Source organism: Trichosurus vulpecula, chromosome 5 (genome assembly GCF_011100635.1).
Source record: "Trichosurus vulpecula isolate mTriVul1 chromosome 5, mTriVul1.pri, whole genome shotgun sequence".
NCBI classification, from domain to species: domain Eukaryota; kingdom Metazoa; phylum Chordata; class Mammalia; order Diprotodontia; family Phalangeridae; genus Trichosurus; species Trichosurus vulpecula.
In genome coordinates, this window is record NC_050577.1 from 183,242,675 (window position 1) to 183,269,346 (window position 26,672).

The following is a 26,672-nucleotide window of genomic DNA, read 5'->3' on the forward strand; positions in this document are numbered from 1 at the left end:
AACTATTTTGATATTCAATATAATTAGTTTTCTTTGTAGTCTTATGTATTTTATTTTTGTGCACTTAAAAATAATAATCTGAGGAGTCCATAAACTTGACCATGCTGCCAAATATGTCCCTGACACACAAAAAAGTTAGGAACTCTTGGACTCAACTAAATATTGAATAAGAATAAAAATAGAGGGGCAGCTAGGTGGTGCAGTGAGGAGAGCACCGGCCCTGGAGTCAGGAGGACCTGAGTTCAAATCCAGCCTCAGACACATGTACTAGCTGTGTGACCTTGGGCAGGTCCTGAGTTCAAATCCAGCCTCAGACACATGTACTAGCTGTGTGACCTTGGACGGGTCACTTAACCCCAATTGCCCTGCCAAAAAAACAAAAAACAACAGAATAAAAATAGAGATTATAGATATTTAGAATTAGAATTTATAATCTTTTTATAGTCAATTTTCTTGATTAGAGGCTTGGTAATACATTAAAGAAAAATTACCATGACACTGTATTTAGGGAAACATAATAACTAGAAGAACTAAATTCTGCCTTTTACTACTTCCTCTCACCTCTGTAAGTAAACTCTGTTACTCTGCTATATTCTAGTTGGGGAGGCTAGGTGGCACTGTGAATAGAGCCCTGACTGTAATAAGGAAGACCTAAATTCAAATCCAGTGTCAGACATTTACTAGCTGTGTGACCTTGGACAAGTCACTTAACTCTGTTTTCCTCAGTTTCTTCATCTGTAAAATGAGCTGGAGAAGGAAATGGCAAACCACTCCAGGATCTTTGCCAAGAAAACCCCAAATGGGGTCATGAAGAGTTGTACAGTACTGAAAATGACTGAATAACAAATATTCTAATTGAGACACTGCCTACATTATCCATTACTTGGATTCTTGTCAAAATACACATACAGAAAAGTGGAATTTTCTATCATCTTTGTATTTAGAATTACAGAAAGAATGACCACACAGGGAAGGGAATAGGCTAATGGTAGGGGGGACGATGACAATTAAGTAGTTGCAGGGCCTGCCTCTTGTATTTTGAATATAATTTAATAATCCTGGATAAAGATTGTATAGTGACAATGTCTGTGCCTGAACAGTGAATATCAGAGCAGATTAGGCGTCTGGTTAGATTAATCCATTTATATTTTGTCTTTATTATGTTCATCATTTCCCTCTACCCTTTCTACCTATTTTACTTGAGAGTTTTTAGATACAAGACCTGCTTTGACAGCTGTCATTGGGGTATTAGGGTCAGGAGCATTAATAGCATGAAAATATTCTCTAATGATTAACCAGCCAGGCCTACTCAGTTTGAGGAAGGTGGAATTAGGACTATGCTCCATAAACAAGCTTGCTGGAGATCTTAAGCATAAAGTTCTAATTAAAACTGGGTGTGGTTAAGTCTTAAATGCCCTGTCTTGTGTAATAGGAGCCAGGCCTAGGAAAATGGGGCCATAGATTGCTCTGACTAGTTCAGCTTTAAAGGTAATTCTTGTGGTGACTCCTGAAGCTAGCTGAGGCTTTGCGAGATTCTGGTCTTCTGGGGCATTACATTATCCCAAGGAGCCCTATGACTGAATGGGCCACAGCGCTCCTTGGGATAAATAATGCCCTAATACATCATTTATCTGTGTATGTTTGTGTGTATGGATAGTTGAGATTTCTGGATTATAACAAAAAATTTTCCATGCAAAGAAATTAGCTGGTGACTGGCACATTAGAAGGAATTACAATTCCTCCCAATTAACCTATGTATATTTTAATTCTTCATACTTGGTAAAAAAACCCCAATTCTTTTTTAAGGAGAAAAAGAAAGAAAGCCTCGTAGAGGAGTTGATTTCTAAGATGAACTTTGAAGAAAACTAAGGATTCCAAGAGGCAGAGCCAAGGAAAGAGTACAATCCAAGGAACTGGAAAACGGGGCTGCTAAGAAGGGCTAGGTCCAAGTCGCTGAGATGGAAGATAGAACTTTGGGCCCTATTCAGACAAATCAAATTGCTTTGAAATAGTCATTCATATAACAAACTATGCCAGGATTTAGAATATGATCACCTAACTTTTATTCTAGCTCTTTCTCTCCTTTCCCGTTTTGTTTGGTGATTAAAAGTGTCAACTTCTCCAACTCTGAAAACAAGGATATTAAGCTTTTTCTCATCTTCAAGTTAGGGACTATGAGTTCTCAATAAATTGTGGGTTCTGTTTCCCTTGGTGCCTACTGCAGTAAATTTAGACATATACTCTACATCTCTTTTGAGGTGTAGAGTAGAGCCTAATTTCCCTCAGGCATTCCTCTGTGGCTTTAACCTTGGCATATAGAACAGGAACTTTCCCACAATCCAAGTATGTATCCAAACAAGGTGTCACTAATAACAGTAACTACTATTTATATGGCACTTTATGGTTTCCAAAACACTTTAAATGCATCTTATTTAATACTCACAATAACCCTATAAGGTAGGTGCCATTATTATCATCACATTACCTTTGAGGAAATAGATGCAAAATTTGAATGACTAGGGTCATACAGCTAGTAAGTCAATCATTCATTCAATCAATAAATATTCATTAATCACCTTCTATGTCCCATGTGTTGGGACGTGTGCTAGGGATGCAAGAAAGACAAAAGATTATCCTTGTTCTCATATAGCTCCTAATCTAATGGGACAGACAAAATGCAAACAAATAACCTATGTACAAGATAAGTTAAAATAATTGACAGAAGGAAGAGGGATCCAGAAAGGCTTATTGTAGAAGGAAGGATTTTGGCTGAGGCTTGAAGGAAGCCAGGGAACCCAGGAAGTGGTGATGAGGATGGAGAGTAGCATTCCAGGGATGGGCCTTTGAGGCATTATCAAACTTAGGTCTCCCTGACTCCAATGCTAGCATTTCACACATTGTACTACTGACACTTAAGCTGCCTCTAAGCAATGCTTCCTCACTTAAGCAGTCATGAAAAAATGGCCATGACTGGCAATAAAGAAGGACAACAGTATGGAAATACATTCGTATAGAATTCTTCACATCTTCCTCAGCAAGACTACTTTCCAGTGGAGTTTTGCCTTAGAACAGTAATTGGAAAATCCATTGAAAACACTTAGCTGAAGACTGCTTTTGCCTTTGAGAGTACTAAGCCTGGTCTGAAAGAGGGCTTTCTCCCACTCTTTGCCTAGTAATGAAGATTTCAAGTACTGCTATGGCCAGAGTAGGGAGAATAGGTTTAATAACAATATATCAACTTTTTAGGTCTCTGATTCATTACTGTAATATCTTCTTTTTTGCTCTTCATTTATTTTCACCTCATAAGCATTTCTCCACTGTCATCATAGAGAAATAGCAGGTTCAAAATCACTAGGGATGTTATTGACACCTCCCACACAGCTGAAAAGAGGTGAAGATTTTGTCTGCAATTTTTAAAGAACCTGCCATTGCTGCCTTCTATACAACCACCATGTATTTCACGCCACAGGTCGACCAGCAACAAAAATTTTTTGAAGCAACATGGAATTTTCCTCAAGACCTTATTACAGAGCAATTTCTTGACCAGCAACAGAAGGAATGTTGTATTAAAGAGGCCTTCCTATCCATATACATTTAGAGTCCTCTATTTTTCAATTCCTTTTACAGCACAGGTAACATAATTATTTGCAAATCAAAAACTTGATGATTTAAAGCAGTGCTTGGAGCACACTGGATCCTACAGTGTGTTTCATGCACTATGCCTTTGTCTCTTGACCTATTCTCATGACAGAATTCCTCTCAGATTGACTGAATAAAGCATGAAACACTCAGAAAAGATCAGATCTGTCAGTAGCCAAAAGGATAATATGACCTCCTCTTGTGAATAAGCTTCAGAGTACAATTAAAATATTATTAATATCCCAGGGAAGATTTCTCTTGAATCATTCTATAGAAATGTGAACTACAGTTGACATATGATCATAATCTTACCAGGATACATTTAGTCATATTGGAACAATTTTGGTCATTAGTTTCCAAATTTCTAGCTCTTACTTTGCTTCTGGATGCATTTCAATTTCTCTCCTCATTTTTATGTAGTTAAGATCACATAGCATACTTATGTTGATTATCAATATGTATTTTGGGATACTCAGACAAACTTCCCAGGCTGCCTGCCTATGCCTTCTCCTCTGTAAATTGCCACAGACCTATGTCCTACTATATTTTTTGAGCTCAGGTGATATACCATTAATAAATAACTTTTGGCTATGTAGTCTTCAATTCAGTGGTTTTTCAGTTGTGTGATCCTATTTGGGGTTTTTTTGGGAAAGGATACTGGAAAAGTTTGCCATTTCCTTCTCCAGCTCATTTTATAGAGGAGGAAATTGAGGCACACAGGATTAAGTGACTTGCCCAAAGTCACACAGTTAGTATCTGAGGCTTAATTTGAAATCAGTGGGTCTTCCTGACTCCAGGCCTGGCACTCTATCCACTGTGCCACCTAGTTATCCCTTGGCTATGTAGAAAAAGCCATTTAGTCAGTTTGAACATGTCTTGTAGAATGTAGCTTATCAAGTCATAAAACCATAGATTTAAAATATAACCTCCTTGAGGATAGACCTTGTGTTTCTGATTTTCTTAGTATCCCCAGTGTTTAGCACAGTGCTTGGCCCATAACAGATTCTTGACAAATATTTGTTGATGTTGATGATGCTACTGAGGCTGATGATTTACAACCAGGAGAAGGACATCTTTTAAAGCTGAGTGATAATTTCAGGGAAAACGATAGTATAGATATTGATCCTGGGTAGTGGGTTACTCTTGCCAATGCAGATTTGTGTTTAGTATTTGTCAAATCTCAGGGCTATTAGTATGGGAGAATTATCTTTGTTAGAAGCCACATCACACCAGTGACTCACTTTGAACTTGTGTTCAGCTGAAGAGTTTTTCACATGGACAGCCACCAAATCAAGCTTATTCGGTCTTGTATTTACATATAGAGTATAATTGTCTTTTCTTAACTCAAATGAAAATTTTTACATTTTATTATTAGATTCCATCCTGTTGGTTTTGACCTGATGGGCTGGCGTTGTAATAGTTTTCAAGGCCACATGTGGCCCTCTAAGTCCTCAAGTTTGGATTCAGTCAAAGGGCCACACTTGAGGACCTAGAGGGCCACATGTAGCCTTGAGGCCCAGGTTCCCCACCCCTGTTAGGCACTATGCTAAGTGCTTTACAAATATTACCACTTTGGGTCCTTGCAACAACCCTGAAAGACTGTTATTACTTCCATCTTACAGTTGAGGTAACTGAAGCAAACAGATGTTAAGTGACTCACCTAGGGTCACACAACGAATAAGTGTCTGAGGGCTGAATCTTAACTCAGTTCTTCCTGACTCTAGGCTCAGTGTTCTATCCTTTATGTAACCTAGATACCCAAGGCACCTAAGACAAATGTGATACATGCCTTTCGCATCTCCCAATTCTTTGAAAAAAATATGTTGTGACTAGAGTAGAGCTCTATGTCATATCTCTTGAACTTTCCCCTTCAGCTTAATAACAACCTTTAATCACCTCCAAAGTCACCTAACTAGATAATCACCCAACACCAACTTATTCATCTTATTCAGGAAACTACCTTGATACTTTATGAACTTCTATGCTGAATTGATAATACGCTATGTCTATAGCTGTCTATGGTCTATTAGCCTTGTAATAGCAACAATACCATTTCCTCTAGGGTTTTTTCCTGCATTATTTGGCTTTCTTTAATTTATTTTTTTTTAAATTTACAAGTATTAAAAATAAAGAAAATATCTCTTCCTTTCACCCCTCCCTTGGAAAAAACCAAACCAAAACAAAAGCCTTCTATCAAATATGTATAACAAAGCCCCACACTGGCTATGCAAAAAAAAAAAAAAAAGAGTGTGCCTCATTCTTATTTTGAGTTCATCACTTCTCTGTCAAGAGGTAAGTAGCATCAACCTCTGGAATTCTTATTGGTCATTGCAATAATCAAAGATCAGTCTATCATGATCAGTTATTCATGAGGCTATTTTAATGGAAAAATGGTCTTAATAAATTAAAGTGATGAGTAAAAATGATATAAATAATGTCTATGAGCATGTAATGCTATTCAAACTGTGTTTATGTGTATGGGTGATGAAATGCAATATTGCTTTTCTTTTTCTTTATTGATGATTTTGAATAAGAAAACCAAATTCCAGTTGAAAGTACTTTAAATTTGAATATTTAAAACTTGAAGTATTTTTGCTTAATTTGGGAGATTTAATTTTTGGTTGGTTTTATTTCTTCATGGGGGTTGGTTAGAGAATGACAATATACTATTGGAACTCATGAAAAGTGGCACCACAATTTGTTTTTATGGTGAGATGTTAAAATTAAGATATAACAGTAGAATGACTAGAATAGAAGTTGTCAATATGGTATGGAAGATTGTGCTTCATAGCAAATCAGTCATTACATTTTAGGTACATGGCAAAATAGAACTTCATGTCAAGTTTTAGCTTTTTGATGCTTCCGTACAACAGCCATTCAAAGTAAAATGTCTTCTTTGATGAGATGATGAATTTAGACAGCACGACTACATCATTATTGTCTACTTGGAGATTTCCACAGTAAATGCCAAGCCATTTTCAGAAGATAAATGCTCTGAGGTGCTCAGTGCCAGCATAAGGTCATGCATAGAAAATGGAAACTGCTCAAGAAGCCTGTCTCTCCCGAGTAGGGATAATCTATTTTACAGAGTCCCCTTGATGCTTTTGTATGATAGTGGGGAAAGAACGAATCTATCCCCTCTTTCCCCCAGGCCACAGGAGCAGCATCCCTGTCCACAGACATTCCCCTAATCATAAAACTCTCTAGTGAATTTTGAGTTCAGAACACTTCCCTTCCCCCCTTTATTTTTTTTTTTTTACTGCTGGTGTAATGTGTTGACAAGCAACAAATAAACCTTCATTTAAGAATCAGATGAAAGAAGAAAATTAAAATAGGAGAAAAGAGGTAGACTCTCTTTACAATGTCCTCATAGATATTAAAGGGATAATTTCTGGGAATTTACAAAGTAAGATTGTTAAAGGTTCTGGATCACATCTTAGAGTAACAAAGCACCATTGTAATTTTTAAATGTGAAATGATAATGAAACTTTTAATATAAACACTTGGTATATATTGACCATATTTATCAACTCATTGATATATAGCAATGCATATCAACTATATATATGTATGTGTATATTTCAAATCATCTTTTCAAAGAAGCATATGGATTACTTTGGGAAGACATTGGGTGCATAGACAACTTTGCCCAAGACTGCCCTTTATAGGTTGATGTTGAATCACAGCATAAAATCAGTGCATTAATAATCATGAGTAATGGGTTATCAATGAAGCTTGGAAAACTATTTCTTAGATCACACTCTTTTTTTAAAAGGCATAGTAACACTGGAGTTTATAGAAATATTCTCTGGCACATATTCCATTAGATTCTTCTGATCTTGAAACTACTTCATGGTTGTAAATTAAGAAGCTTTGGGAGCTACATGAACATTTTGAAGCTACTAAAGTAACTTAGCAAATGTGAAAAATAGATACAACCATAAAATCACCAACTGTAATTACTTGTTAAAATTACTGTTAATAGTTCTTGGGATAAACAATTATTAAATTTCATCATCACTGCATTCTGGAGTTGAGGGGTTAACTTCAGAGGCTAGAGAGGTAATGAGTCTTTTCTGCTGTATCCTAAACCTTCGGAAGTAATTGTCTTCTAAATAGATGGTTATATGGTAAGTGTTAGGGCATTATCACTGAAAATGAATGAAGAGAGTGCAACATGCAATTTAAATGGGGCTTATCAAAGAATATATCCAACTAGAGGGGTTCCAAGACGATAGAGAGGCATTCAGTCATGACTGTCTCTGGTGATCCTTCTGGGCCTTTGATAGATCTTCATGTTTCATTAGCTCTGTGGTAGTCGGATAGCAATGACTTTTTAGCAGTGCTGTCCTTTGCCAAGAATATGCTTCATTAAGAATGTGTTTTTGGGCAAGTGTTTTTGGTAGCAGCATGATTTGAGGCTGGGTTGCTCTTGTTTATGCAGAGAAAAAGCTATGTTTTTGACATAGGTTATCAGTAAAGTCCCATTGGCAATTGGGACTTGAAGGTTTGAAAAATGTTATTTATCCATAGTACATAAACTTATGGACGGTATTTTTTAAATTCATAATTGGTTTTTGGAGCAGTATCGTTTCTTCATGCATTCAACACCTGTAGCAGTCTTAGACACAGATAGCAGTTATCGGGGTTAGAAGCCTATGCCATGTAGTTTTTCATGATTTGCCTAAAGACGTCATATTCAGGGACCTTAAGAGGAAGCTGTTAGCTTAGGGTGAGTGGCTTGCTCTGTGCAGATTCTGGTAATTATCCTGAGAGTTATCTCAGAAATAGCTACCCTTATAGAGAGGGGTTAAGAGGAAACCTTCACAGTAAGACTTCCTGCAAAAATAACAAAGATGTCATGCTTAAAATAAAACTTAACTCGAAACATCCAAGTTGAAAGGGTTATAATATAATTCACCTAATAGAAGTATTTCTTCTGCTTAGAAAATAATCTCCTCAAAGAGAGTTACACTGGCCATTTCAGCATAAAATAAATAATAAATGGCTTCAATTCAACTCACGAGCTTGGACTTTCACTTAGCCTTACTTCTACAGGGAGAAAATCACACTTCAGTGACATCTAGAATTATGAAGTGGGCTGCATCAGTCCAACAAGGTGCTGACCAAGAAAAAGCATCCTGTCTGAAAACAATTGTGACAACGCAAACAAAGCAAGTCTATAAGACCTGTTGGAGTCAAATGAATGCAGAACTTTCTGTATGCATGTAATATTTTCATTTTATTTGTACTAAGGTGGTGGTGGTGATGGTTGGGCAGCAACTGTATCACATAAGCATGACCTGGCTCCCCATCTCTGTTCCCATCCCCACTCCCAATTTCTGGACTCAAATGGACTACTTAGTTCTCCAGGTCTCACCAAAAAAAATCATATCTTCCTGGTTCATATGTCATCACCCAGAGTTCAATCTAAAAATTCTCCAAATATTCTTATATCTAAGTTTCCACAAATGTGGGTAACCAGGTACCCAGTTATCGTACAAGCATGAAGGGCTTTTCCTATCATTTCTAGTCTTCTTACACCTTAGTCCCCTTCATGCATTCTTATGACCCAGTGACACTGGTCTCCTTACTGTTACTCCCACAAGGCACTCTCCATCTATTAACTCCAGGCATTTTCACTGATTGTTCCCATGCTTTTTAATATACTTTCCTTCCTCATCTCTGATGGAATTTCCTGGCTTCCTTGAAGTCTCAGCTAAAATCCCACCTTCTGCAAGAAGCCTTTCCTGGTCCATCTTATTATGAATTCTTTGAAGGTTGGGAATATTTTTGACTTTGATTATGTTCCCATTGCTTAGCATAATGCCTAAAACATAGGAGCTTAATAAATGCTTATTGATTGGACTTGATGTTAGCCCATATGCATTCAACACAATTTTCCTCTTTTCTTGTGGGTCCCACTTTTCTCTCAGGTTCCTAGAGTGTTTCTAACTCAGCATCACTCCATGATTTGAATTCCTTGAGGAGGGAAACCAGGCTTAGGGTTAGCAGCAAGGAAACACCTTGACATTCTAGTGAATTCCTTATTTCTTCACAAGGTCTCCCACCTCTCCTCCAGATTTGTACAGTCACTCTTTGGTTTGGATTCTTCTTAGAGGGAAAACATATTTTAGGATTCTGGATATGCAATTTCCTTTTTATTGACCTTCCATTCTCCAAATAGTTTATAGTGGTAATGGGGAAGAAAGTACAAATTTTCTGCTCTTTCATATTATGGCTTTAGTTCCTTCTTGTTTCACCAGCTCTCAGGTTGGGGGAAGCATGTAGGTGATGCTCTTCTCTTTCCAAGAGGCACAATGCTCAGAAACTCTATTTCATCCTCTAGAAGTCAAGATACTGAAACTTTTGAACTTGAGGTTACTCTTGAAGAAGTCTCTAAAACTGGTGCTGTTCAAAAAATATCCTTTCTCTGGCTAGAAGCTAGGCTAGATTCTGAGATCACATGATTTAGGAAATGATAAAATCTTTCTTTGTCTATGCAAAAGGCTAAGGGACATTATGAACTCTCTTCTTTGGCCAAATGAACACGTTACTTCCCTGTGCTTCTTTATGATACTCCAGCATTGCCATGGCTGCTAACATCCTGTTTTGAGAAAACTTATTTTCAGGGATTCTCCTCTGGTCTGACAGGGTGAAAAAGCTGTCACTGAGCATACACAACTCCCATGTGCTTCTACTTGAAGACAATCTTACAAGGAAGAAATCCCTTCTTTTGTTTTTCCCCTTCCCTTCCCATCCTACACTCAGGGAAAAAAAAGAGGAGGGACAAGGTAAAAGGTGAAAAGAAGCTCTATCCCCCACCAAAAAAAGAGGCATGTGTGGAAAGTGCTGTGGCCTCACTTAATAGGCTAATGGAGATGGTAGCTTCTCCCAACAGAATAAATACTCCCAAGGGTCCAAACCATTCAAATGATAGTAAGGGCATTCCTAGTGACTAAAACTTAAGTTGGGGTTGTCTTTTGCCTTCCTTACAAGGTATCAAATGGATATCTACTGAGTACTCTGAGGGGAATACTCTAAAGAGAACCAAGTATGGAAAGTTAAGGATTTCAGAAAAAAGGTCCACCACCTTGTAAACTCATCAAAATAATCAGAGAACTCTTTATATCCCCATGTGTATAGCATCTTGTTTATATATGAAATAATTTGAAGGGCAGGGAGAAAGTACTAATATCTAAAGGGAATAGTTAAATGTTTATCACAGAGGCTAGAAGGAAGCTATGGATTCTAAGTGGTGGAGATGGGACAGTATATTCTAAGCATGGGGAAAGCCTGCTCTAAAAGTCATGGAATTGGGAGATGAAATACTGAGTTTGGAGAATAGCAAGTGGGCCATTTTGGCTTTAATATAATCTTCATGAAAAGGTATGCTATGCAATAATTCTGGAATATAGTGTTGATTGTGATTGAAAATTAAATGTCAAATTGGGAGATCTTAGAGGCAACAGGAATGTAACACGGTCACAGGCAATAGGAAGTCATTGAAAATTATTGAGCAGGACACGGATATACCCAGACTTTAGGAGAATTTTAAAAATATATTTTTTGGCATCTGTTTTGACTAGGGCTGCATATATAGATCTGGGAGTCATCCACATAGGAAAAAAGTGAACCTAGAGGAACTAATAAGATCAACAAGAGAATAGGTATCTATAGAGAAAAGATGAGGGCTGAATACAGGGCTGAGCTAAGCCACAGTTAGGGAGTGGAAATATGGATTATTATCCATAATATTCCCATCAGGCCCTGACTTTTTGCTGTGAAATGGAGGAAAAAGAAATATAGGAGTATAGTTTGAGGGAGTGGATAGGTCAAGCATAAGTTTTTCTTAAGGATAGAGAAACAATGTTCAATAATTTTACATGACAATTATTAAATTATGCATGAATACATTTATTTAAATTGTTATAATTCAGTTCTTATGAGACAGAGAATCAAGAAGTAGACCTTCCACACAACTTCTATACAACCACAAAGAAAGAGGAGAAGCCACCACCACAGACTCTGAAAACTTGGTCATCTAAGGCACACACCACAATGGAAATTTAAGATGTGAGTTGAGTGTCTTTAGAAATGGTACAATTTTTAAGTAGCACTTTTCACCTGGAGAAATTAGTGTAGCTCCAAGGACATCTAACTAGCAGCTAGGGCATGGTATAGGTCCTGGAAGAGTCTGATTTAAAGTAAAACATTTGAGTTTTATATCATAAACCACTGATCGCTTCCTTCACTGAAATAAGTGAGTTATTCACATTTAACTTCCACAAGAAATGTCTAGTCAGTTTAAAAAACCTAATAGAAAATAAGCCACTGCATGTTACATCATTTCCAGAAAACAATGACTTTTTTAGATGAAGATGTGATGAATAGGAATGCAAGATATTATTATGACTATCCTGAATGGGGCAGTCATACAGGTTTGCTAAAAGTTAACTTACATGCAGTAAGAGACATAAACATTTAACAAATGAAGAATGTGATATTAATTTATAATAAAGCCCTTATGGGCTCATGCTGATTTTAGATTTTTAAGTAACTGCTTAGAACCACCAAGGACCAACAAAGAACTTGGTTTAAAAAATTAACTGAGGCAGGAATGTGATTTTTTGTAAAAACTAAAATGAATAAAGGCAGCTTTATAATTTTATTCACTTTCTTTCTAACCAGCATCTTACTTCCTTTCAGATGATTGAGCAACCAAAGAATCTGCTTCCAAAAGTGTATCAGGGCCTAGTTCTTCCAACCACTAGCTTCACTCCTGTTTAAAATCAAAACAACTCTTAGCTTCTTTTCAAATAACATGACAAGATAGAAAGATCTTAATATGCTTCTTTGTTCTTAAGTTCCATCTATAAAGGTATACAAGTCTTTTTCAAATGTTTTAATTGAAAACTGCCAGCAATTACATACATATCTGTGTACATATGTATTTTTTTCTACAAAGAAATATCACATCGAATGTGAATAAGCAGCTACATGTTAGGCTACATATATCAGCAAACTAAAAAAATAGGAATCATTATAAATAAACACACAAAAAAGAAAATAAAACAGAGATACATGAAATCACTAAGAACACTGATACACAAAGTAGAAACAGTTTATCGCGATTACAACAGAAATATGACACCCTAATGTGGAAGATAATTCAGAGGTTCTCTGTTAAACATCCCAACTGTATCTCTCTTGCCATATGTGTTGGATCCCACATTGGTGGGAGAGAAAATTGTTCCAATATTGTTGCTGGATCGAACTAGAAAGTCAGCCAGGCGCTGTGTCACACATGTGGCCGTGTTACACTTCCTTTTTTCCAGATGATGACTAACAACATAAAACAAAAGTTAAAAGTTAGAAAAAGAGAATCAGGGCTTCTGTGTTCAGCTTTCAGATAAGCTACTAACTGGCTAACTATGGAGGCACCATACAGGTAGATGGAAAATGAAAGAAAACTATTCAAATAATTTACAATTTTTCCATTTGTAAATGATTTCAGTTTTAACTTAAAAATTATGTACCATAGCATCTTATAGGCATAGAATTTTGAAGAGGGTATTATAAAAATGTAGCCAATGGTATTCCCTATGTCATCTACTAATGAAGATCACATTTCCCAACACTTTCTCTGTATGTCCATTAAAAACTGGTTCTGAATTTTGAAAAAAAATGACTTTGATTTATATTCTTCAAACACCTTTTCACTTCAACCTTACCTGTAGCTTAAAATAGTCTATAAAATAAGTATTAAATGTCAAATTAAAGTACAACATGGAATATCAAGTGAATTACTTGGCTTTTGTAAATTTCTCTGAGATCGCTGGATGTAAGGCATTAGATAGAAGTGCTAACTCTTGTAGAATCTCATGAGGAATCAGATTTCCACCTGCTCAGGCACTCTGACTTGTAATGTAGGAGTTATATTACTGTTAGCATAAATACACGAACATTACTATTATCCTGTCACCTACTTGGCTCTTATAAAGTATGCTTTTAATGGTTTTAGTGATACAACTAGGTTAAACATTATATATAAAAGGTTTTTTTATATCAGTCATATTAATATTTGGCATAATGTCTCAAGTAACCTAGAAAAGCTATAAAATAATATTATAGCTTAGGCACACAATGCCAGCTGTTATAGATTGCTTAGCTTGCAGCAGAACTTTTATTTCCATTTGACTTACAAACCTAAATTAGTTTTTAAAGAATTCTAACATGCTTTTAATGTGCTACTGGAATAGATACAGAGGTAAAAAAGTATCACCTCCCAAAACATAAATTTGATTTTTGTAGGTCTATCACCAGAGTCACTAACAAGGCAAATATGGAAATGTTTTGACTTCCCTCTGTCCTTGAAATAAAATGGAGAGTTAAACTATATACTTGTTTCATGTATATGAGCCATCAAGGGACATTTAGACAAAATTGCTTTTATTTAAGAAGTGTTATTTTTGTGTCAGTTATCTTTTTTATTCTTTTTTGTATGGAGTGCTACAATTGGATTCAGGAAGAACTAGGTTCAAATTCTGACTCAGACATTTACTAGCTAAATCACTTAATCTCTTTGTGGCTCAGGCAACTTCTTAAAGATTTCTCTATTGAGTGAGATGGATGGCAATCTGTATTGATAGATGGAGCTCCGCCTGTTGACACTGGGAGCTCCCACTGGACAAAGAAAGCACAGGTGTTTTGCATATTTGCTTATTTCTATAAGTCGCACTGCTTTTGTAGAGACAGCTGGAGTATTTCCATATGATCTAAAGGTTTAAGTTTAAACTAAAGTGTCTTGGCCCATCTTGGTCCTGGGGAACTGCTAAAGTAATACGTCTTCCTTTTCTCAGGAGACATATAGGGATTCAGAATGCCACATTCAGCTGTTCTGTCAGGAGGCTTTATCTGCATGTATTTTGTTTTGATCATAACTATGCATTGAATGGGGAACTAGTGTTATATGTAGGTGTAGTCTTTAAGGCTTGGCCTTTGAGAAAGAAATCTAGACAGTAAACCCCAAATTAAGTGAGGCTGGTGACTTTGCACAGCCCTCCCTCACTCAAGTCAAAGTCAATTGCAAGTCATGTCATCACCTCCTTGATGTCATGGTCCTCCTTGAGAATGAAGGACAAACCACAACCACACACAGGTATAGTATTAAGGGGAAATGAATGATGTAAAAATGAAAGGTACCAATAAAACTATTAAAAATAAAGTACCTTGTCCAATATCTATCTTTATCTATCTGTCTATGTCTATCTATCTATCTATCTCATAGAAACAAGATAATTGAGTAAGGCTTATAGTAAGGATAATGGCTGAAGTTCAGGTGACGTGGTTTGGAAATGGCCAAAAAGTGATATATGGGTGTGATTTTGGCCAACATAACAACAAAGTTCACCTAAAAGAGCCCAGTTTCCAAGGGACAGAGTCTAAAGTTCTGGTGGAAGCAGGGAGTTTCATCTGTAGTTGGCCATCATTAAGCTCTGGAATGCTTAGCTCTGGTACATGATCTTTCATCTAATCTTGCCAGAACCAAACCTCCACCTCACTTCCAGGACATTTCCAGACCATGCTGCCATGTGTGTTCCTCAATCTCTTTATTGCTCTCCTCTATATGGTATCTTTCCCCATTAGAATGTAAACTCCTTTAGGTTAGGAACAATCTGATTTACTGAATTTGTATCTCCAACACAGCGCAATGTCTGGTATATAGTAAATGTCTAATAAATGCTACATCATTCATCCATCCATCCATTCACCTAGACCAATGTAAAACATATAATTCAGACTCTATCTTATTCCTTAACTTACTTTCCAATATTTACCAAATTATGAATATAATTCCCTACTTTGCTTTTCTTGTGTAGATATAGCTATAGTATAGTTTATAAGATTAAAAGTTTGTTTCTGAGGACCAAACTCTTAGAAAAGAGTTTTAAATTCTGAGGCCACTAAAACCTTCCCTTCTAGCAGGAACCAGCTTATATTTTATCCTGAGGCTTGGGGGTAAGAGCAATTTGTTCCAAATACTTTGAACAGGCAATTTTAAAAGCATCCGAGATAGCTATAGATTAAATGACTACTAGAAAATTTCAAAATGAGATATGCCCTGAGATAAGCTTGGCAAAGGTCTGGAGGAGGAAAAGAAATCAATTTTATAGGCAAAATATCTAAGACACATTGGCCAAGTGAGGAAATGGATAAAAAACTATTACTTTAAAATATCTAACTTTGTTTAGGAATATCAACTTGAGAATAAAGCAATTATCAAGATTTTATTAAGTGCCTACCATTTTCCAGGCATAGGGCTAGATGCTACGAATATAAAGATAAAAACAAAACAGCCTCTGGCCCCAAGGAGATGAAATTCCATTGAGGAAGAAGGGATGTAAACTCTTAATTTTCAGCTTATCAAAATTAAAGCCATATTTACTAAAGATAACATTAACTTTAAGAAGAAACAATATGGTTTGTTAAGCATTGGTTCCTCGATAGCAGAACTGTCTTGCCTGTGAAGACTTTTCAGCTGACCATGTAGTTTCAGTATCAAAACTCACTACCAGGAAATGAAGATGGTCAAGAAATCCTACTAGAGTTCATTTCACCACCATTTTTAGTGTCCTAAGTTATGTCAGCTAGAACTATCTATTTGTCTACCTGGCTACTCACTAATGGAGAACTATCACTGGGACATATGAATTTGAGCTATAAGATGTAAGTGACTTGAAAGAAAAAAATAGTCTTGGATATTTTAATCTGAAATATTTATGAGCATCTAACTCTAAAGATCTCTAAAATCTCTCCATCCCGAAGGTTGAATCCACTTTCTTTGCTGTAGCACTCTTTTAATCTTCAACTTGTCCTATCCAAGGGTAAGTATAAATAAGACATATTATTTCATGTGCTGAGGTGAGCTAGAAGATGGATAAAGGTGTGCATAGAAGGCTCATGAACTAATTTGTCACCCCCAAACTTTTAATTGAAGCACCTGCATGTTGTTCGAAGATTGGAATAAAGCAGTTTTAAAAAACCCCACGCTGAACCATAAAATATCAGGGCTGGAAGGGTTTTAGAAATCCTCTAGTCTAAACCCTCATTTTATAGATAAAGACTGTGAAACTCAAAAGAGATTAAATAAATCATTCAAGGTGATATTATTAAATAGCAGAGTTGGGACTTGAAATCAAGTCTTCTGTTTCCCAAACTGGGTATAAGTTATAGGTTGGGCAAATACACAGTGTAAGTCCTTGCCTCTTATATGTCTCAAATATAGCTGAATTTCATGTCCTTATAGCTATACAATACAAATGGCCTAAATTGTAAATTTTAATGAATGGAAAAATAAAAAATGAAAATGATTGACTTTCCAAAAGAAGGCTGATGACTTGCTATTGGGTTTGACTTTTAAAAAGTCAAATTGGTATTTATATTGTTTGTCTAGGCTTTAAATAAAATCTTGTTGCACAATTAAAAAACTTAGTATGATTCAACCCTTGTCCTTTAACCAAACAGAGCAATATGGTTTCAACTATCTTAATTAAAAGCAAAATTCTAGAATTTTTTGAAAAACAAAATCTAAATACTAGGTGGCAATTTAAAGTCTAGAGATTGTGAAACTAGTACCCAAATTATTTGAGGACAATGAATTTTAGAGAACTGGGTAACCATCCCACCTCCAAGTGAGAGCTATATAATAACAGGCAGAGCTACGTAGAGACATATTTCATAAATGTGCTCAGTAAATGTCTGTTGTCTAATGAAATAAATGATTCAAGATATAGACAAAAATACTAGGTAATACTGATAATTTTCCTGTCATCATGCCATTGTGTTGCCAGCTTAAGAGGAACTTCATGTCAGTTTTAGAGTTATTTTTATCTGTGAAAAAAATTGAGAACTAGTCATAGTTCTTAGAGCACCCTGTAAACCAGATAAGTTACAGCATGACAAGTGAATATGTCAGTTCCTTCTGCCTGATATAACACATAAGTGATGTAGAAATGTTTATATGTATTGGAAAAAAAGGAAGTGCTAGCTCTATAGGTCCTTATAGCAGGTGTTATATTATCAAATCACTGAATTCATTGCAAAAGTAAATTGTTCCCTATTTTGTAAGGTGTGTTAAGTCCAGCTCTTTAGAACTATGTAAAAGTAAGTAAATTTAAACCCAAATATTCTTAATGTTATTTTATGTAACCTTGTCTCCAGTGGATCTGTGGTATAAAGGGAAAATTATATTTTTCAAATTAAAAAGATAACCCTCTTTGAAAAAAAAACACAATTAGTAGCTGCTATTTGGACTTGAGGCTTAGTCTTGAAAATAATATTTAAGTAATAGCACATCTTTAAAAAATATGTATAATGGCATGGAATAATGGGAGTATGTGTCTTTTAAAGGTAGTCCTTAACTATACAGTGTTCTAGCCAACTCTCTATTACTCTAAGTTGCAGAGATGGTGCCATCCTGCTTTTGGTGGAGGGAATTTCCTCACTGGGGAGTTCCTATATCAGTGAAATCACAGATCTAATTTCTATTTTCAAGGAGCATTGATGGAATTTTGAATATTTAAAAAATAATAATATGGATTGATTTTTGATAAAAAATGAAATTTCCCCCCCAAACATAACTCAACTGGTGCCAACCTCTAGCTTTCTAAATTTGTTTTTCAAATTTAACTTCTTAAAAATGTAACTTGTCTCTTGGACATGTCCATACATTTTCCTTCCCAGGACTAGATTTAAATGTTTTGACAGTTACCCAAATCCCTTCAACAGAACTTAACAAGTAAAAGATTTAGCACAAAATATGTTTAATATTTAGCTATTCCCCAGTTCAAAATTTATCCATATTAAGTCTTTGTTTTTGAATCAATAACATAAGAGAAGCTAAAGGAATACCTTTTGGTTTCTCCTGCTTCTTGTTCAGGCACTGTTCCACTAAGTTCCAACAGTGTATTTCTGGACAGAATTGGCAATATCCATTCCTGTCTGTCAGAAGTTCCATCGGAGAGATCACCAGCCACTGACATTAGTCTTTAAAGAACACAGAATACAAAGTGCAGTTGAACAGCTTTTAGGACTGTTCTTAGGCAAGATTTATCATTCAGAACCCAATGGTAATATTATATAATGGATATCTCAAGCTTTAAAAAAAATAAGTACTAGAAAGTTACTAACCTATCAATAGGTGTAGCCTCCAGATAGCTTAAAGCAACAGAGAGCACGATAAGGACAACTGGCAGCTTTGGATTGCACATTGCTTCTTCCTATATTTTCTGGAAAGAATGATTTAGAACAGAAACTAAATATTTCTTGCAGCTCTGACCCCAGTGACATCCCAAATCACAAGCTGTCTTTTAAAAAAATCCAATCAAACTTTATAGTTAAGAAGGACCACAGTCCCAATTGCTATATTCCTTCAATTCATGAAATTATTTTTTTCCTATCTCCCCTCTTTCATTTTCCAAATTATCTCTGAGCATTTGAAATTGTGGCTCATCTTCCTTTTAGTTTTTCTATGAATAAATGATAAAAGTACCACCCCATCTGTCCAATTGCCCCAAGCAAGTACATACTTTAAATATCAGAAACAGGAAACTCTTTACCTTTTACTGCTTAAGGGACTGAAGAAATCAGAAAAGTTCTTTTTTTCCTGGCAAGAAAAGTACACGAAATAATTCCAAGCTTGCATCCACTTCTGGAGTAATCCCCCCACCCCTTTGCTAGCTAGTAATACTGCTTTTATATACCCTTCACACCTTTCTCAGCTCTGACATCAGGCAGCACAAAGAGACTCTGTCATTAATTTCCATCCCTATAGATAGAATGTGCCTCATAGAGAGCAGAGGAAGATGGGTCATTATTACATTAACACATCAGTAAATATTAACATAGCAGATACAGGGTGTTTTGTGCAGGTAATGTTGTGTCATACATATAAAAACTTTTCATTTTACGTCTTGGCAAAACAGTAGACTGACTGTTTCTTGTAGGAATTTTCAGGGATTTAATGAGGTATCATGACATTGGCATGGAAATGATGAATTAGTGAAATATTAATACAAACAACTTAAACCCAACCTCACTACCCAACAGCATTCTGTCTAAAGACAAAAGTGAAGATAGAACAGAGTAGTGGGAAATCATGAAAATTTAAGTAAAATAAAAATACCAAGCATCCCGGGGAAGAGATTAAGACAAAAATGGACAACTGTTAAAATATAAATAAAATAAAAGAGAAATCTTTTCTCCGTAAATAGCTATAAAATAATTTATAGTGACTTCTCCCAATGACAACTGACAGTGGTGTATAAAAGAAAGGTAAATGTTTAAAAAGTGAAAGTATTTTTAGGTTGTCACCTCTGTCCATGTTTAAATACATGGACATGTATGTATATAATGTACATATATGATATGTATATAATACAGATAGTAGAAACCATTCTTACTTAAATCTCTTTTATAAAAGTAATATTTCTCCTTAAATTTATAACTGTTATATCATGACCTTATATATTTTAAAAGAAATATTATTTTTATTTTTGCGATAAAATTATGAATAGTTCAAAAGTGTTTTGATTTTTAAAAATGTGGGCAGTTTATGGTCCACAAGACTGTTAAGTTAGCAACATAGTTGCTTTCCCTAAACAGAAACTCTAAAACTTCAGAAAACAGGAATTTAATCCAAATATAGGGTAGTTACAGCTGAATTACCAAGATAAAAAAAAAATCAGTCAACTTAAATACTTAGAGCTTTCACTCAGCATCCATACATTTAGCCCACTCCCTATGATGGGTGTAGCAAACAAACTCTCAGCATTCTAGTTGTAGAAATTCCATATAGCAGTGACTTGATCTCTCCCCAAACCCCAAATATATATAGACATATGTACATATATATATATATGTGTATATATATATATATATTTAAATAGCTCATTCTAAGAAATAAAAAGTGTAGAAGCCACAAATGATCTAAAAAAATTTTTTTTTAAACCCAGGACCACACAGTCCTACAATACAATTCAGTCAATGAAAGAACAACATATATATATATATATTCCTTTTACCAATGAAATCAAAGACCCAGCCCCTACCTATTGCTTTTCGGGCAATACTTAAATGCACACACAATTAATTGTGTGTGCATAATTCTCTGTATATAATATGTAGATATATAGAAGTGCACATAGCATTCATGTTATATGTATATATGCACATATTCATACATAAATGCATGTGTACAATAATTATGGTGTGGATTCTGAGTAGAAACTCTAAGTATTTATATACACATGCACACATTCATACACATACTATTATACCTGTATAGACACACACACACACACACATACATATGCATATATATTTGCTTTCTTATCCATTATGCTGCTCTCATCTCCACCCCACCCCCATTTTATTGTTTCAACCCATTTACCTTCAAAGTTATGATTATTAGGCTTCTGTTTTCCAATCTCTGCCTAAATGTTAGGCATTTTGTCAATGTGGGGCTTGGAAGGTTTGTGACTGCACCCATAACTTTTCTCCTAACAGATAAATAAGAGATTGTGAATACACAAAAGTTGAAAAAACTTTTTTCATAACAATTCAGTGTAGCTAGGATAAGAAATATAGGTGTCAATTAAGATAAAAAAATCTGTCAAGTATCTCTGATAAAAAATGGATGCCCAAAGGGTGGATGAACACAAAACTATGAGAACAAAGGTCATTCCCCCCAAAATAAGTGGTCAAAGTACATGAATAAGCAGTTGTTAAAAGAAGAATCTTAAACTATTAATAATCATATGAACCATTGCTTCAAATCACAAATGAGAAAAATGCAAATCAAATAATAAATTTCAAATAAATAAATTTCATCTTCTTTTAAATCAGAGATTGATTTGTTGTTTGGTTAATTTCTAGACTTTAGAAAGTGATAGAGAAAATGTTAACAAATCAGATTAAATTTAAAAGTGTGTCATTTATACAATTTTTTTTACCAGTATGCGCCTGCTTTAATCTCAGGACTTTCATTAATTTATAAAAAGTTAACCATTTTATCCACCATCAGGATAATTCACTGAATATTAAACAGAACAACTTCAATTTATCCTAGGACTGATTCTATCAGAACTTCATCCAACATAAAGAGGTGAATAATGAAATAATAAAAATGATCATAACAATGTTTTCCATCATTTGTCCTTTCTTCATGGTCCTGTGAGATAGTATTAATATTGTTATGTCCATTTTACAACTGAAGAAACTGAGGCTCAGAGAGTTTAAAATATTCACTTGTGGTCCTTATTTGTGCTTGAGGCTATCATGCTGATTCTCTCTATTATTTATATGTGTAGAAAAATAGAGAGAAATCTGCTTTGCCTTAGGAAATGAAGATATCCATTTACTTTGAACCTCCATAATTATAGACAAGAAAATGAGATTTCACTTTTCATGCTGAAAACTGGAAAAAATGACAAAAGATGGAAATATTCAATACTAAAGGGCATTTGAGAAGAAAGGCACACTAATATATTATTGGTTAAGCTGTGAAATGCTTCAACTGTTCTAGGAAGAATTTTGGAATTATATTTTAAAGAAAATGATTAGACTACACATACCTTTTGATCCACAGATCCTACTGAAATATCTCTTCATGGAGATAAAAACGAGAAAAGAATGCCATATAAGTTAAAATATTCTTAGCAGTTGTTGGAGGTAATTCTAAAACTAGAACTCTCTTATTTCCATTTCTTTGCTTTGTCTCTTCCTCTTTTAGGTATAGAAAACCATATTTGCTTCATAGAAAGAATTTGTGAGAATCCTTTCTTTGCTTATTTTTGCAAATATCTTATATAACTGGAACTAGTTGTTCTTTCATTGTTTGACTGAATTCTATTGTAGGACTGTGTGGTCCTGGGTTTAAAAAAATTTTTTTTAGGAGATCATTTGTGGCTTGTACACTTTTTATTTCTTAGAATGAGTTATTTAAATATTTTCTTCCTTATTCTGTTAATCTTTTTTTTGGTTTTGTACATATTTATAAATTTCATTTAAATAATCAGTTTTGTTGGCATATAATTGGGCAAATACAATAATTTCCTTTATTTTTTCATTTGTTGTGATTTCTTATTTTTCATTTTGGCAAGTAGGTTTTCCCATCTTTAAAAATGAGTCTAACTAATCAGTTATCTCCCCCACCCCAGCTTCTCCTTTCATTTATCAATTCATGTTTACATTTAATTTTGTTAATTTCTTCTTTGATTTTTGTGATTTCTATTTTGGGATTGAGCTGAATTTTAAATATTTGCTGGTTTTCAGGTTTTTTTTTAATTGCATGCACAATTGATATGTTATTTCTCTTTTTCATTGATACATATATTTAGTGACATGAAATTTTCCCTCAGGAGTGCTTTGACTTTATCCTATAGATTTTGGTATGTTGCCTCACTATTGCCATTTCCTTTGATGAAATTTTCTATTGTTTTTATGATTTGTCATCTGATCCATGAATTCTTTACAGATTGAATTGTTAGTCTTGAATGATTTTTCATCCTTTCTCCAAAGGCCCTTTATTAAAGATAATTTTATTGCATTGTGATCATTAAAGGATATGTTTAATATTTTTGCTTTTCTGCTTTGCTTTGTGAGGTTTTTACACCCTGGTAAATTTGGTAATTTACACCCTGGTCAAATTTTGCAAAGGTGCAATACACAGCTGAAAAATATGTACATCCCTTTCTGCTGTCTGTTAACAATTGCCAGACATATATCTAACTTCTCTAAAGTCTATTCACATACTTGATTTTATTCTTCTTATATTTTTTGTGTAGATTTGTTTAGGTCTGAGCAGAGGTAAATTGAGATAACCAAGTATTATAGTTTTCTATTTCTTCCTGTAAAGCAATTAACCTTTTCTTAAAGTGTTAATGTAAATTCACTCTCCATAGTGCCTTTATGTATGATGTAGTTTTTCTGTTTATCTCTTTTAATCATCTAATTTTACTGTTATGTGAGATCACGATTACTACCCTAAAGAATAAGTAATTGTTGAGAGCCCTTCATTTTTACTCTGTATGAATCTTTTTGTTTTAAGTGTTGTTTGAAAAGATGAAATTGTTTGATTATGCTGTTTAATCCACTCTGCTACCTTTCTCCATTTTATGGATTATGAATTCACTCCATTCACATTCACAGTTACAATTGTTAATTGTGTATTTCTTTTAATTGTATCTAATTTTTCTTCTCTTACCCTTCCCCCAAATCCACCTGTATTCAAAGAAGAAGCATGTTGTTGCATTCTTCCTTCATTCTCGAAGAGGACCATGACATCAGGGAAATGAGGACATGACTTGCAGTTGACTTAGATTTGAGTGAGGGAGGGTTGTGCAAGGTCACCAGCCTCACTTTCTCCTCCAAAACCATATGGGCCCAGTGACCTGATATTTACCAGGACTACTGGAGATAGGCCTGGATGTATTGAGAGACCCTGGCCTCTTCAGGCTAAGTTTTTTTCAGGTTCTCAACACCCATTTAGTGGATAGGCCTCTTTAAGAAGTTAATCAAGGGATGGCTCCTTTAATCAAAACTCCAAAAAAAAAAAAAATCAAACTGGGAGGGGAAGATGTTAAGGGTTCCTGGGCAAAAGAGAAACAGTTACTATTTGGTATTTGCATTGACTCTGCGCTAAGAGGGCAGGGACTTATTATCCAATTTATGAGCTCCAGAATGAATTGGGTTTAAGGCTTAGTTTTTCAGAAAGAAATCTAGCCAGTAAACCCCAAGTTAAGGAGACAGCCTTTAGCCATCAAAATGGACCACGGAGAGGAGGCAAAGGAAGAGGCAGAGGCAGAGGCACAGTTCCAGGGCAGAAAAGAGTCCTTGTGGTCACCCACAGACCAGAACACAGACCAGGATAGGAGTAAACAACTCTCTTTGATCATACCACCTTAGTAGAACTGAAAATTTACTAGAATTACTAGAAGTGTCTCTGAAAACAGCTGCAAAAAACCCTGAATCTTGGGATTGTACACCCTCCATACTGGAAGCAGAGTTCTACCTTAACAAAGAGGTAAAAAGTTAAGTATTTGGCTAGGAAAATGAGCAAACAGAATAAAACACTCTGTATTTTTCTCTGTCTTCTTCTGTGTCTCTGTGTCTCTCTGTCTATGTCTGTGTCTCTCTGTCTGTCTCTGTCTTTCTGTCTCTGTCTCTCTTTCTCTGTATGTCTTTCTCTATTTTCTCTATCAGGCCAGTGGGTGATCCTTGTCCCTTTTTGTGGTACCACGAGATTTTTTGATATTTACTTCTGCAGTCCTTGTTCAGATGAAAAACTTTATAGTTTCTCTTGAGCTCTTTTTGTCACAATTCGGTCTTGCATTCTTTTTAGATCATTGCTGAAGTAAAAGTAGGAGAGTTAGGCTTCTGTATCACCTATCTAGCTCTTTTAAATCTCTTTCTATGAATTCTTAAAGCCTTTAATGACTTTTTTCTTTTGCATTTTAGTATTTAATTGGGGATTTTTGATTTTTCTTTTTCTAGGTTTTTCTTTAGTTGCATCTCCAATTCATTGACCTGGGGATGGAGCCAAGATGGCAGCTTGAAAACAGGGACTCGCTTAAGCTCTCTCCCAAATCCTTCCAAATACCTGTAAAAAGTGACTCTAAACCAACTCTAGAGCTACAGATCCCACGAAATAACAGAGGGAAAGAAGTCTCCAGCCCAAGATGGCCTGGGTAGTCTCTGGAAAGGGTCTATTGCACTGTGCTGGGAGCAGAGAGCAGCTCAATGTGGGCTGCACCAGGAGAGACTAGGCCAGAGCAGACCTGGTAGAACAGGCCTCAGGGCATTGAATTACTGGCAGCTGCAGCAGAAAACAGACTTCTCAACACACAAACACCTAAGACAACAGAGCAGGTCAGTGGAAAAATTGCTGGATCTGAGTGAGAGAAGTACATGGTCTGGCCCTAGCCCTGGGGTGGCAGAGGTGGCTGCAGCTGCAGCTGTGGCAGCTTCTTCCAGATCCAGACTCACAGACAGTGGAGGGAATCAGGTGACTGATCAGAGTGGGAGGGCAGGGATCACTTTGCTGGTCCTGAAGCAAGCTTCTCTTGCTTTGCCCTCTTGGATCTGGGTCACAACCCTGGTGTGGCAGAGCTTTGTGGTGGCTGTGGAGAGGGATTTGTCTTGGTAGTTACATGGCAGAAAGGAATGCTTGCACTTACAGACCAGAGCACAGTCCAGGAGAGGAGTATCATACCACCTCAGAATAGAAGTAGCTCTGAAAGCAGCAGTGCAAAACCCCTGAAGCTTGGGACAAAGCACTCTCCACTCTGAAAGCAGTCATACCCTGACAAAATGCTCAAAAGTCAAGTAATTGGCTGGGAAAATGAGCAAGCAGCATCAAAGGACTCAGACTATAGAATCCTTTTTTTGGTTACAAAGAAGATCAAAACATACAACCGGAAGAAGTCAACAAAGTCAAAGATCCTACATCAAAAACCTCCAAGAAAAATTTGAATTGTCTCAGACCATGGAAGAACTTAAAATGGATTTGGAAAATCAAGTAAGAGAAGTAGAGGAAAAATTGGGAAGAGAAATGAGAGTGATGCAAGAAAATCATGAAAAACAAGTCAATGACTTGCTAAAGGAGACCCAAAAAATACTGAAGAAAATAACACTTTAAAGAACAGACTAACCCAAATGCCAAAAGAGCTCCAAAAAGTCAATGAGGAGAAGAATGCCATTAAACAATTTCAGTATTGTGGAAAAACAATGAAGATAACACAAAATCTAGCAGCTTCTACATTAAGGAATCAAAGGTCTTGGGATATGATATTCTGGAGGTCAAAGGAGCTAGAATTAGCCAAATGGAAAAGGAGGTCCAGAAGACCACTGAAGAAAATACTTCCTTAAAAATGAGAATGGTGCAAGTGGAAGCTAGGGACCTAATGAGAAATCAAGAAATTATAAAACAGAACCAAGAGAATGAAAAAATGGAAGACCATGTGAAATATCTC

General features: G+C 35.6%; 1 protein-coding gene across 1 annotated transcript; it reads right to left on the reverse strand.

The window, feature by feature from the left end:
- Positions 1-12,794: 12,794 nt before the first annotated feature.
- LOC118849863 (islet amyloid polypeptide) lies at positions 12,795-18,911 on the reverse strand. Its single transcript, XM_036758917.1, has 3 exons — positions 18,832-18,911; positions 18,553-18,687; positions 12,795-12,984 (listed from the first exon to the last, which is right to left on the reverse strand). The coding sequence occupies exons 1-3, from the start codon at positions 18,909-18,911 to the stop codon at positions 12,795-12,797; spliced, it is 405 nt and encodes a 134-aa protein (XP_036614812.1).
- Between the last annotated feature and the right edge of the window lie 7,761 nt (positions 18,912-26,672).